The sequence below is a fragment of the Lygodium microphyllum genome, chromosome 3 (assembly GCF_053477565.2).
Source record: "Lygodium microphyllum isolate KBCC chromosome 3, Lygodium_microphyllum_v1.1.10, whole genome shotgun sequence".
Lineage (NCBI taxonomy): Eukaryota > Viridiplantae > Streptophyta > Polypodiopsida > Schizaeales > Lygodiaceae > Lygodium > Lygodium microphyllum.
Window position 1 is genome coordinate 98,467,758 of NC_141137.1, and position 11,924 is coordinate 98,479,681.

Sequence of the window (11,924 nt, forward strand, 5' to 3'; positions counted from 1 at the left end):
TATCACTCAAGCTCAATTATCAATTCTTTGTTTAAGAGAGAGTTCCATAGAGGTTTAGAACCTCGTTCCCTAGTTAAAACTATTAAAAATCCCTATATAAAAAAACCCACGTTTCTTATTTTATCCCCTCTTGAAAGAAACTTACAAAACACGTTTCTGACGTTTTGTTTCTAAACGTTTCTAACGAATTTGGTTGCTATGCAAAACACTATCTAGGTTGATAGCTTAGCACTACACTTCCTGGCCCAAGAACTCTATTACAACAGATATTAAAACGAGCCTTCTCAAATAGGGTGGTAAATAATCCGATTTAGTAGTAATTACAACAAGCATTAAATTCACACAAACTAAAAATGCACACTTAACCACTTTAATCTTGGACATTGGACACCGTGTTGGCCGCAAAATTGGTACCCCTTGCGGTATTTATTTATCTAATATTGTAAATAGAAGGAGTACAATTGAGATTCTTTGATCTCCTTCGCTAATCCAAGTGCCTTTTGCTATCAAAACTAACCAGCAAGCCTCCAAACCAATTTGTCCCTTGGTTTGCTTGGGAATTGGCCTTCATCCTGCTCCTTGAAAGATAAGTTGAGAGATGACTAGGGGATGAGAGAGAATATTGTAGAGAGAAATTTCAAAGCTAAAATGCTCCTGGCGCCTCGCTCAAACAATCATGGAAGTTACCACCTACAGCTTGGGACCACTAGAAAGACTACTGCTCCCTCTTGTATGCTATCATCTACACCAGAAGGACCTTGGGCTATTGTCAGCTACTCTTGGAGGGCTCCAATGTCACATGTTGTAGGACGGATCCTTTGTGGCTGCAAATCACATCAGCAGCATCTCCTTGCTCTCTAATAGCCTCCTTCTCTTTCACAATGGCTGGAATAGACTCCATCAGCCCCTAAAAACGTTTTTCTCACTTGTATGGGCAATATTTGCCAAATGGCAATCTTCTAATATGATTTTTCAGTATTATTCAACTTATTAAATTAATTTTCAGAATATTATTTTTGAAAATTAATTTAATAATTATTCTTGTGCCCTAAAAATTAATTTCACCAATCAATAATTAAATTGACTATGCCAATTTGTCTTCCAAGTATTCTTGAGTAGTTATTGGCCCTTAGAGCGGCATTAATTAATTAATTAACGCCTAGCCTCTAATGTCACCACTGACATTAGTGGCCAATAAATTAGTCTAGGCCCAAATTTGACATCGGGTACTACCTAGTACTTGTCAGTTATTATAACTTATTACAACTTTTGCCTTTGGCACCCACACTGTATCCTCAGGGTCCTTGGTTTGTTACCATGAAATAATTGCATGTGCATCACATGTGCTAAACAGCCTTGCACATTTGATTAATTATTTAATCAAATGTTATTAGCAAGATTAAAGCATCTCAAAATTTCACATCCCCATGATAGATACAATATTCTCTTGAATGAAAACAAGCATTTTAATACTATCAAAAAGAGCCCAGTATATGCGAGATGCAACCTACAATCACTTCAGCCCACTTCTCTGAAAAAACCTTGTGCCAAAGACTCAATTACAGCTGTAATTACCCTATGAAAACACACTTACAGCAGTAGGTAATCTGTAATACAAATCGATTTTGAAATTGCCTATGCCTGGGCAAGCCTCTGGGAAAGAAAGGCACCCGGAACAAGCCAAGAACTTAAATTCCCTTGCTCAACTCTGTAAATTACAGCATAAAGACTCTTCTCAATTTGCCCAGGCCTCATTCAATTACTCCAACCCCTCTCTGTAGTGCTTTGTCATCGGATAACTTAGTTTTCCCCCTGCTTTGGCTTGTGGCTTTTGCTTTATGATTTGTGCTTTCCATAGTTTGAAATGTTTGCTTTCCTTCTTTGGTCTTCAGCAGTACTTGAGTGTGTTGATGGTGCCTTTGAATGCAACAAACACAGACGTAGGACTGGCATCCTTTTTAGGAAGCAGCAATGTTTTCTTTTCTTCTACGTTTTTCATGATTCATTAAGCTTTTGAATATTAAGCTTAAAGTTCTAAAATCAAAGGCACTAACTTATCCTTCTCTTCACATTTGGCAAGCTCAAACCACTTGGATAAACCCCTATTCCCACTGTCATTGTTATAATCACTTGAACTAGCCACTTTATTCTGCCTCTGGACATCGCGAGAAGGTCATGTTATTCATTCTGAATCTCTTGATTTGAGTTCGTGTAAATCTTCATCTCAAGGCTTTGACAGATGATCTGCAGATCTTTTAAACTCCGTCATACATGTGGCAGGTCATTATTGACTTGGTTTTACTTTGATTTAGTCTTGGCACATCTTTTGGCATTATGTATTTCGCGTCATATGCTTGTCTTGACATAAACAACTCTCATTTTTCTTGTTAGCCACCATTGGTCATGACACATGGATGAAATTATAGTATTTTTATGAAACCTGTAAGGTTTTCCTTGGTGGACATGGTGCCATGACATCCATGCCCTCTAAACTTGCACATCCTTCGGTATGTGTCACCTTCACTCTTCTTCATCTATAGATTTCATTCCCATCTTTCCAAAATATCAAAATTTTCTGCATAGTATCTTCAGAGGCATAACAATCCTTACACTCATGTTGTGCGTTGTCACACCACATGCAACGGTGGACAAAGTCTTCTCGATTTGGATATCTAGGAGTAGAAGATGGACATGTCGAACTTGTTGGCCGAGTGTTTTCTTCTATTTTATTTTCATCTACAAGTCATGTATACCCTTCATCAATTCAACCGTTGTTTCGTCTTTGGTAGGAATTGTTGTAGGAATACACAGTTTAACCATAGGTATAGGTGTAGAGATGAAAGTAGAAATAGAAGAAGACATTGGAGTAATTGATCCGACCTACATCTTAGCTTTGCGTATCTCTCTCTTCAGAATATGGGAACAACATCCTTGGCATCTTGCCAATCTATCTTTAGTCTCTATTTCTTTATCTTGTCTTCCAACAACTGCTCTAGGCCTAGTTGCAAAGCGGGGTCTCCAACTTGCAAATAATTCCACTTTCTCTAAATCAAGAGCTGAATGCTCTACAAAATCCAACTAATCAAATCGGAGCTCAAACTCTCGCATAAGCTCAATAGTAATCAAACCTTTGTTGGGTTTTCGAATCCATTTTTTGAAAGTTCTTTTGTCACCAAGCTTGAGTCTTCAAGGAAAAATTATTATTTCATGGCTTTTTTGAATTCATTTCATCCCAATTAGCATCCTTTGCATAAATCTCCATGATTTTATTTTTCAAGGTTGGTATACAAATGCGAACAAAATACTGGCTCATCCTGCGTGGAAAAATTAAGAATTCCATCTTTACCGCATACGGTTTCAGATTTTTAGATATGCTCCGTCCATCAAATAAGTTTTATTTGACTCTTTACAGATTGCAAGGCTTTCACCATAGGAGACAATAACTTTATCGAAGTTTGCAATCTTTGTTGTTGCAATACATATCGAAGGTTTGAAGTAATTAGGATACTTCACTATAGAAGAACTTGAAGATCTTGTAAATCTTGAAGATCTTGAAGAGTCTCCCATCTTGTCGATTTTGGTCGTTGCTTTTCACGTTGGATTTACCAAATGTCGTGGGGGGTTGTGTCAAGCCACTATTTGCAGGGGATCAAGAGAACTAACAAGAGAGATGGAAGAAAGAAAATATTGTGACAAGGACTCTTGAATAAATTGTAAGAAACCCAAGAAACAAATAACCGTGAACAACTCTTTGTATTACTCTTGAAAACCTTGTACAGAGGTGGTCATATCATTGGTTCACAGCACCCATGACCTAATTTATGGGCACTCGCTTTATTCTTTATCTGGTAATTGGCCAACCTATTTTCTGGTTGCACAACTCCTTGATTTTTGCCTATAAAAGGAGGGAGTGTGGCGACAGTCCATTATTCATCCATTTATGTACTTGCAAATTCTTGGTGTGAAGAGAGGTAGCTTGTGGAGTGTGTGTATTGTCTCTTTCATCAATCTTGTGTCTTCCATTATTCCACTATGTGTTTTGCTCTTGTAACATGGTATTAGACATTACGGTTTGTTGAAGAAGCTGTGTCCATGATCTCATACTTGTTGCTGTTGTTTTGAACAGGTGCATGTAGGCCTATTTTTACGTCTACCTGTCGACCTACCCTACCATGCATTGGGCTGTTCATTATTGCCATGATTTGACGTTTGCTGGTTTTTGACATGGATTAGGCTGCGATTGGCTGGTGTACCACCTTACCTGTGTTGATCTTGCCTATTGTGTTGTAGTTGTGTGGCATATCATTGGGCATCGATGCACCTGTGCTTATTGCGAGGCTATCAGCACATGATGCTTGACTTGACCTGCACTGATTGTGAAAACTGTGCTACATTTTTAATGTTTGATTTGCACATGACGTGACTGCATTGTTGTTGACGTTGGTTAACTTGGCGTTTGGTTGTGTGTGTACTAATTTGATTTGACTTGCATTGAATATAGCTTGTCATTTCCTGTGTTCACATGCTAGACCTGTTGTATGCCTTAGCTAGGCTAATAATGACAGTTCGCAGCAGTTTTTGTGTGGGTGTCTACCATCTAGTTGATCTATCTTCGCTATCCCAAATATCCTCGTCTGGCGCATGCAACAACATGGAGTCCAACACTGCATTGACATATGCTGACTGATCTCTTTAGGTAGGACGGACAAGGGCGGCCAACAAGCTCAAAGTTCAATACTGCATGATGGGCATAGGGAAAATTAGCCAAACAAGCTCCTAGGGTAGGATACTAGCTCCAGTGTGATTCTAGTGGCACGTGTCACGGTTGAGCGATTCACATGTCACACTTTTTACTTCGTGGTTGATATTCATGCGAGTGTCATTGTGGTTGTTCACATGCGTTCTGCACCTTTTGTGTTTTGACTTGTTTGCATGTGTGTGCTTATATGTTACATGCTTTGAGTTTTTTTCAAAGGCTATTCATACTTCTTTTGCTACTCTCTCCTAACTGAGGTAACGTGCGAGTAATTTTCCATTCTTGTCGATGTCCTGGTCATGCTTGGTGGAGCATGAGACCACGTACATATCTACATCATTTTGGTTCACTTGGGGCCTAATGATGGCTTAAGTTGATGGTTCTTCTCCACTCTAGTGATGTTGCACGCCTGCAAATGCTCCTAGCCAAAAGGGGAAAGTGTGTGGATGGAGAGAGGGCATGCCGATGCTCTTTCGTTATTGGTGGATTTGATGTGTGTCATCAAGTTCATGGTGGGATGAGTAACATGATGTGTTCATGTGGTCTCGCATGAAAGACCCGAAGGGCATGCATATGCTCTAGTGGAGGAATCTTCGTGTCATGGTGAGTTGTCCACGGAGCTTGTGTGACTATAGGAGGTACAAAGTGACTAGGGCGACTATTTTGCTTTCAGAGAGGGATTATGGCATTTGGAATTTTTCTTGAGAGTGCTTTTTTACTAGGTCAACTACTTTGCTTTCAGAGAGGGATTATGGCATTTGGAATTCTTCTTGATGAGTAACATGATGTGTTCATGTGGTCTCGCATGAAAGACCCGAAGGGCATGCATATGCTCTAGTGGAGGAATCTTCGTGTCATGGTGAGTTGTCCACGGAGCTTGTGTGACTATAGGAGGTACAAAGTGACTAGGGCGACTATTTTGCTTTCAGAGAGGGATTATGGCATTTGGAATTTTTCTTGAGAGTGCTTTTTGACTAGGTCGACTACTTTGCTTTCAGAGAGGGATTATGGCATTTGGAATTCTTCTTGATGAGTAACATGATGTGTTCATGTGGTCTCGCATGAAAGACCCGAAGGGCATGCATATGCTCTAGTGGAGGAATCTTCGTGTCATGGTGAGCTGCCCACGGAGCTTGTGTGACTATAGGAGGTACAAAGTGACTAGGTCGACTACTTTGCTTTCAGAGAGGGATTATGGCATTTGGAATTCTTCTTGAGAGTGCTTTTTGACTGAGGCATATCCAGGTGGAGTCCACGACGGTGGGTTATCCATGGTGCATCCATGGTGCATCCTAGGTGTTCTTGTTCATTGCTTGTTCACTTGTGCTTTGTGAGAGGGCGTTAGAAGTGGTCATATCATAGGTTCATACGTCCACAGCCTTATTTATGGGCACTCTCTTTATTCTTTATTTGGTATTTGGCCAACCTATTTTGTGGTAGGACAACTCCTTTATTTTTGTCGATAAAAGGAGGGAGTGTGGCCATAGTCCATTATTCATCCATTCAAGTACCTACAGATTCTTGGTATGGAGAGAGGGGGACTTGTGGAGTGTGTGAGCTGGCAATAAACCATTAAACTCTTGTCATAGTGCATTCCTATTCCTGGTTACATCTTGTGCATTGTCTCTTTCATTGATCTTGTGTCTTTCATTATTCCACTCCGTGTTTTGCTCTTCTAACTACTTTTGGCCCAAGAACTTTATTACATCAGATACAATGTTCTCTTCAATGAAAAAAAGCACTTTAATACTACCAAAAAGAGCTTGGTATATGTGAGAAGTAACCTGGAACCACTTCAGCCCACTTCTTTGACAAAAACCCTGTGCCAAAGACTCAATTATAGCAGTGATAACCCTGTGAAAACACACTTACAGCAGTAGGTAATCTGCAATACACACCTGTCCAGAAATTGCCTATGCTTGGGCAAGCTTGTTGGAGAGAAAGGCACCCAGAACAAGCCAATAACTCCAGTTTTCTTGCTCAGCTCTGTAAATTACAGCATAAAGACTCTTCTCAATTTGCGCAGGCCTCACTCAATCACTCCAGCCCCTTTTTATAGTGCTCTGTCATTAGATAACTTCGTTTTGCCCTTGCTTTGGCTTGTGGCTTTTGCTTTATGATTCATGCTTTCCCTAACTTGAAACGTTTGCTTTCCTCCTTTGATCTTCAGCAGTACTCCAGTATGTTGATGGCACCTTCAAACGCAGCAAACATAAACTCAGGGGTGGCCTCCTTTTTGGGAAGCAACGGCATTTTCTTCTCTTTTGTGTTTTTCACTAGTTAGAGACGAAGAAGTACTATCCATAGCTGATGTACTTGCAGCAAATTGCCTCAGCCCCAAAAAATTTTCACGTTCAGATTTACCCCTCCAGTATTTAACGTTGCTGCTCTCTCTCTTTTTTGGGAATTTGTGCCCAAATTGTGACACATGGCATACACGTAACGAATTTTCCGTTTAAACATTCCGGTCTAAAATTCTTCATGATTGAGCATAATTTGACCTCGGCACAGACCAGAGAATTAATCCTTGTGCAAAAACGAAGATAATGACGCAAACAAATTTTGGGGTCCAAAAATAGTAACTCCCTAAATTTCAGGGACGGTGACCCTTGCATCCCTCAAGTTGTTCTGAGCAACTTTTATCATTGCAACTACATCAAAAAGTGTAATGTGGCTCAGTTACAATGACATTTATACCGTGGGCATTCTCACATGTGCATCTTTTGTCTTGGCCAGACTCATTGTCTTGCACCATCTCGAGTGGCTAAGCACACAGTCCCAAACCACTGGCATTCAATTCTTCAGTGCCCATTCAATCTATTCCCAAGGCTTAGACAAAGCATTAGTCCAATTTGTCCCAATGGCTGCCTCTTCTGGCCATGCAAAGTTCCCGACTTAATCCAAGAGAACTCTGGGGGTAAAAAGCAACAACAACTAAAGAAAAGAAAAATAAAATATTTATATAAGTAAATAAGGGAAGCAATTGCAAAAAGTATCACCACTTGGTGATAGCTTGGAGCACCAAACGCAAGTAGGAGAGGTGTGGAAGATGGAAGGTGGCCCCTAGATGAGTGTAAATGCAAGCTGAAGATGTCGCCAAGATGAGGAGGATCACTAGCACTTGTTGCTTGGAGCAAGAGACACTGAACACAAGCAGGTGGAGGTGATGAAGATGTTGGCGATGGCCGATGTCGCCAAGATGAGGAGGATCACTAGCACTTGTTGCTTGGAGCAAGAGACACCGAACTCAAGCAGGTGGAGGTGATGAAGATGTTGGCGATGGCCGATGGATGCCAAACGCAGCTTGGAAGGGTGTCACTCAGTGGGCGGCAATTGTAGCAAAGGACGCTAGGCACTGGACCAGCAACAGATGGAGTGGTAGTAGTTGATGGGGCTGGACAGCCCTGTATGTGTGGGCTGATGGCTGAAATCTGCACAAGAAAGGGATTGAGACTAAATGTGGGCAGCCTATCTATTTATAGATGAGGATGGACCCTCTTGAATAAGGGTTTCATTGAACTCTCTCGAACCACTCCCTGTTTTAGGGTTGTCATTAAATTAAGCTTGTTTTGGGGCTGTTTAAGTGGCTAATCTGCATGGAATTCATTTCTTAGCTCAACAGATGTCAGTGCTCCTAAGAAGCTAGTTTTGCTCAGCCTTCAATATTGTCTAGTGAAATCTTGGTGTTAGATAAATGTGCCAAAAAATTTAAGAACAATGTATTTTTCATGATCTACATGTCCACGTCATCAGTCTCTCTTGGTTTGATAGTTTAATGTCTTGCTTTAATGTTACTGGGTTTTTCGTATTTACTGAATTTAAGGTAGGTTCTACCTCTTATGCTCGTCATTAACCTTACTAAAACTCACTGGGAGTGTAGAGTATCATTGTTCTCTAATGAAAACTTGAGCTGAAAACTAATAACTTGAGACGCATGGTTGTTTATAAGGTTAGCATAATGGGTACATTACAGCTTGAATTGCAACAGCTGATGTAAAAGAAGCCTTGTGAGTTATATTTTGTTTGGTTTGCTTGTTGATGAAATTGTTCCAAATTTGCACTTAATCCAAAATATTTTTCTGTTCTTCTAAAGTCAAAGTAGTGTTTCCTAATGACTTGCACTAGAAAGAGATCATAGACTTAAGTGACCATAACCTAGTTCACGTTTGCTGACTGAGGATGGTGACATTGACAATCCTATAGAATTTATTAGGGAGGCCCACTCAAGTTCTAAGCCACCTCATAGGCTTAGTAGCATCAAGAAATGGAACGGCATTTGAATAACAGTTTTATAAAACTCAGTAATTCACCATCAGTTTCACCAATTCTAGTGGTGAAAGAGAAGCATAACTCTATGCAATTTTGTGTTGATTATAGAGCATCAAGCAAGATAATTGTAAAAAATAAATTTCACATGCCCAAGATTGATGATTTTGTTGATCAATTGCAAGCGGCACAGTTCTTCACAAAAAGACTTAAGATCAGAGCACCATCAAGTTAGAATTAAGGTTGAGGATGTTCGTAAGGTGGCAGTCACCAATGTGCCAGCCACATTCAAAAAGCTCATGAATAGGCCTTACTTATCAATGCACTATGAGTTTTTGGTTACACTGTTTGGTCACAACATTTGGAGCGTTTGTGTCAACTGCTCAAATTGTTAAGAGCCCATTCCCTTCCTGTAGATGAGTGCAAGGATTCACTGAAGGGCAGAAATTTATTTGAATGTGGATTAGAAACTGCAAATCAGGACCAGAGCTGAAGGAATGAGTTCCATTTACAAGTCATAGTTTTCTGCGTGTGGTAATTTAAATCAACATGTTATGTACTCTTGCATTACTAGGGCTTCATATTTGTTAATCTTACTCTTGCGGACAGGGAGGGAAGATCAAGCCTGTCCGTATAGTTGATGTCCCTGGGCAATTACGTCTTCGATCAAAGCTGGATGAATTTTTAAGAGAAGCGGGAGGAATTGTGTTTCTTGTGGATGCCTCTGATTTCATGCCGAATGTCAGAGCAACAGCTGAGTAAGTATTTTTGTTGGGTTATCTATTTTTATAATAAATTTGTTCAGTTTAGAAGATGAAATTATTGCTTGTCAAGTATTTATTAGCTTCATAAGTGAGCCTTTTACTCCCTGTAATATATGTATGTTGTATTGTTTAGAAACGTACTCCCCTGCTGCTTTCTATAGCAACTTAAATTTTAAGTTTCAATTCATTACACTAGAACCTCAGATCTAATATACAATGAGCAACTTCTCTGCTTGATGTATCCTCTCTAGCACTTGATAGGTTTGTTCTATCCTTTTTGCAGGCACTTTCAACTTGTTCAAGTTGCTCAACAGAATGGATGTATTCATCTAACTGTCTGAAGCAAGTCACCTCACTGCACAGAATTTTGTTTTTGATGTTCTTGGTTTAAAATTTGTGTTGGCTAGTAGGCTAACCTTGTGGGGTAATGCTGCTAGTAACAATTGGGATTTGTGTAAAAATGCATGCTCTGATATTATGGGCTAATGAGAGGGCATTTGTCCAGCCTTCTCTCTGAGAGTGCGTTTCAACCAGTATTTCTTTTCTGAAAGTAGGCTAACTTTATTTTGCAGATACTTGTTTGATGTACTGTCAAAAGCATGGGTAGTGAAGAAGAAAATACCTGTGCTGATTGTCTGCAATAAGATGGACAAAATTACAGCACATTCAACAGACTTCATTCGCAAGCAACTGGAAAAAGAAATGTAATGTATTAGATCTGCTGAAGGTGTTTGATTGGCCTGAAATTTCGTTAACAATCCTTGATCACATGGTTTGGTTTCTGGATGCAGTGATAAATTGCGTGTAACAAGAAAGGCAGTCTTAGATGCAGATATGACCAGTGAGATTCCTATTGGTAGAGAGGGTGAACCATTTAAATTCACACACTGCTTGAACAGGGTTAGCATTGCAGAGGCTTCTGTGATCACGGATAAAACAATGGAAATCCAACAGTTCATTAGAGACCATGTAGGAAGATGAATACAGACAAAGTACAAAATTGCTATTTTAGTTGGGCAAAATCCCATGTATGACCTTATGATCAATGTCTGTTGTACGTATGGGGTTTCAAGGTGAAAATTTCCAAGAGGCAATATAATGTAACATTTTTTACCAACACTTGATGTTAGAATATAGTTTTTTGATACAGAAACCAAATTTAAACCTGCCTGTTTTACGAAGGTGCATTAGAGGTTGCTCTGTTTTTTTTCTTTAATGATGCTTTTAGTTAGATTAGGTATAGTACAGGTTTATAATTGTTCTTTATTTCTGAAAGCAAAACCTGTCTTAATCAAAGGAATGTATTCTGTGCAGCTTATGTAAGAGTTTGCATTTCAGTTAAGGTTTGGAAGGGATGCTCCTGAATAGAATCTCCTGCCTCATGGTACAGGAAGTGGTAAGAGAGTGACTTTCAGTTAAAGGTATAGGAAAGGATACTCATTAATTAAATATCCTATTATGCGGGCCTACAAATAAGACAACATGTTGATTGAGAAGCATGATTGGCCTTTGAGGGGAGCTTTGGAAATATCTTAACTAATATGGCATTTAGTTGGCTTCTGAGAGTGCCGCATGAAATGTAAGTTCAAACTTAGTTGTAGCTTCTGTTAGTCAGATGTCTGTGGGTTGTATTCTGCAAGTTTGAGTAACTTCAACCTTTCTGGAAGAAACAAGGGCACTGTGAAGCAGGCTGAAGGATGGGGCTCGAAGCAAGACAAATTGGACCCCATTCATGTTGATATGTGACTTGGACAGTTTGCGGTACCTTTGGGTTGCAATAATATGTATTGAGTCTTGCACACACACGTATGCATAAAATCAACTAGATGGTGTCAACAATGCTATGGATGATGTAAAGTTTACCTTGAAACGGTATATTATTTACAAAAAATGTTGTCAAAGTGGAATGACCTTGCATAGTCTCAAAAAATCTCACATATTGGTGAGTCCATCTTGGATCTACAATAGCGATGGCAAGGCCTTCATGTCTCAAGGTCTAGTCAAACGGTAGGACTTGCCTAATGATAGTGCTACAATCGGTAAGGACAGGTAATCTCCATTGATGCATCCTAGTTTTGTTTGCACTTGTAGCGATGGTGTTATGATGAGAGATTTGGGAGCGTGTAGAGCTTGCATCT

The 11,924-nt window shown here is 39.7% G+C and overlaps 1 protein-coding gene across 2 annotated transcripts in view; it reads left to right on the forward strand.

Moving 5' to 3' along the window:
- The window catches only part of LOC148038658 (uncharacterized), a 79,193-nt gene extending 68,230 nt beyond the window's left edge, over nucleotides 1-10,963 (forward strand). For both annotated transcript variants that reach the window (XM_087674142.1, XM_087674147.1), the window contains 3 exons: nucleotides 9,632-9,780; nucleotides 10,359-10,490; nucleotides 10,578-10,963. In XM_087674142.1, coding sequence (XP_087530268.1) covers nucleotides 9,632-9,780; nucleotides 10,359-10,490; nucleotides 10,578-10,767 — 471 coding nt within the window. In that variant the 3' untranslated portion in view covers nucleotides 10,768-10,963. The remainder of the gene's footprint in view (nucleotides 1-9,631; nucleotides 9,781-10,358; nucleotides 10,491-10,577) is intronic.
- Nucleotides 10,964-11,924: the final 961 nt, after the last annotated feature.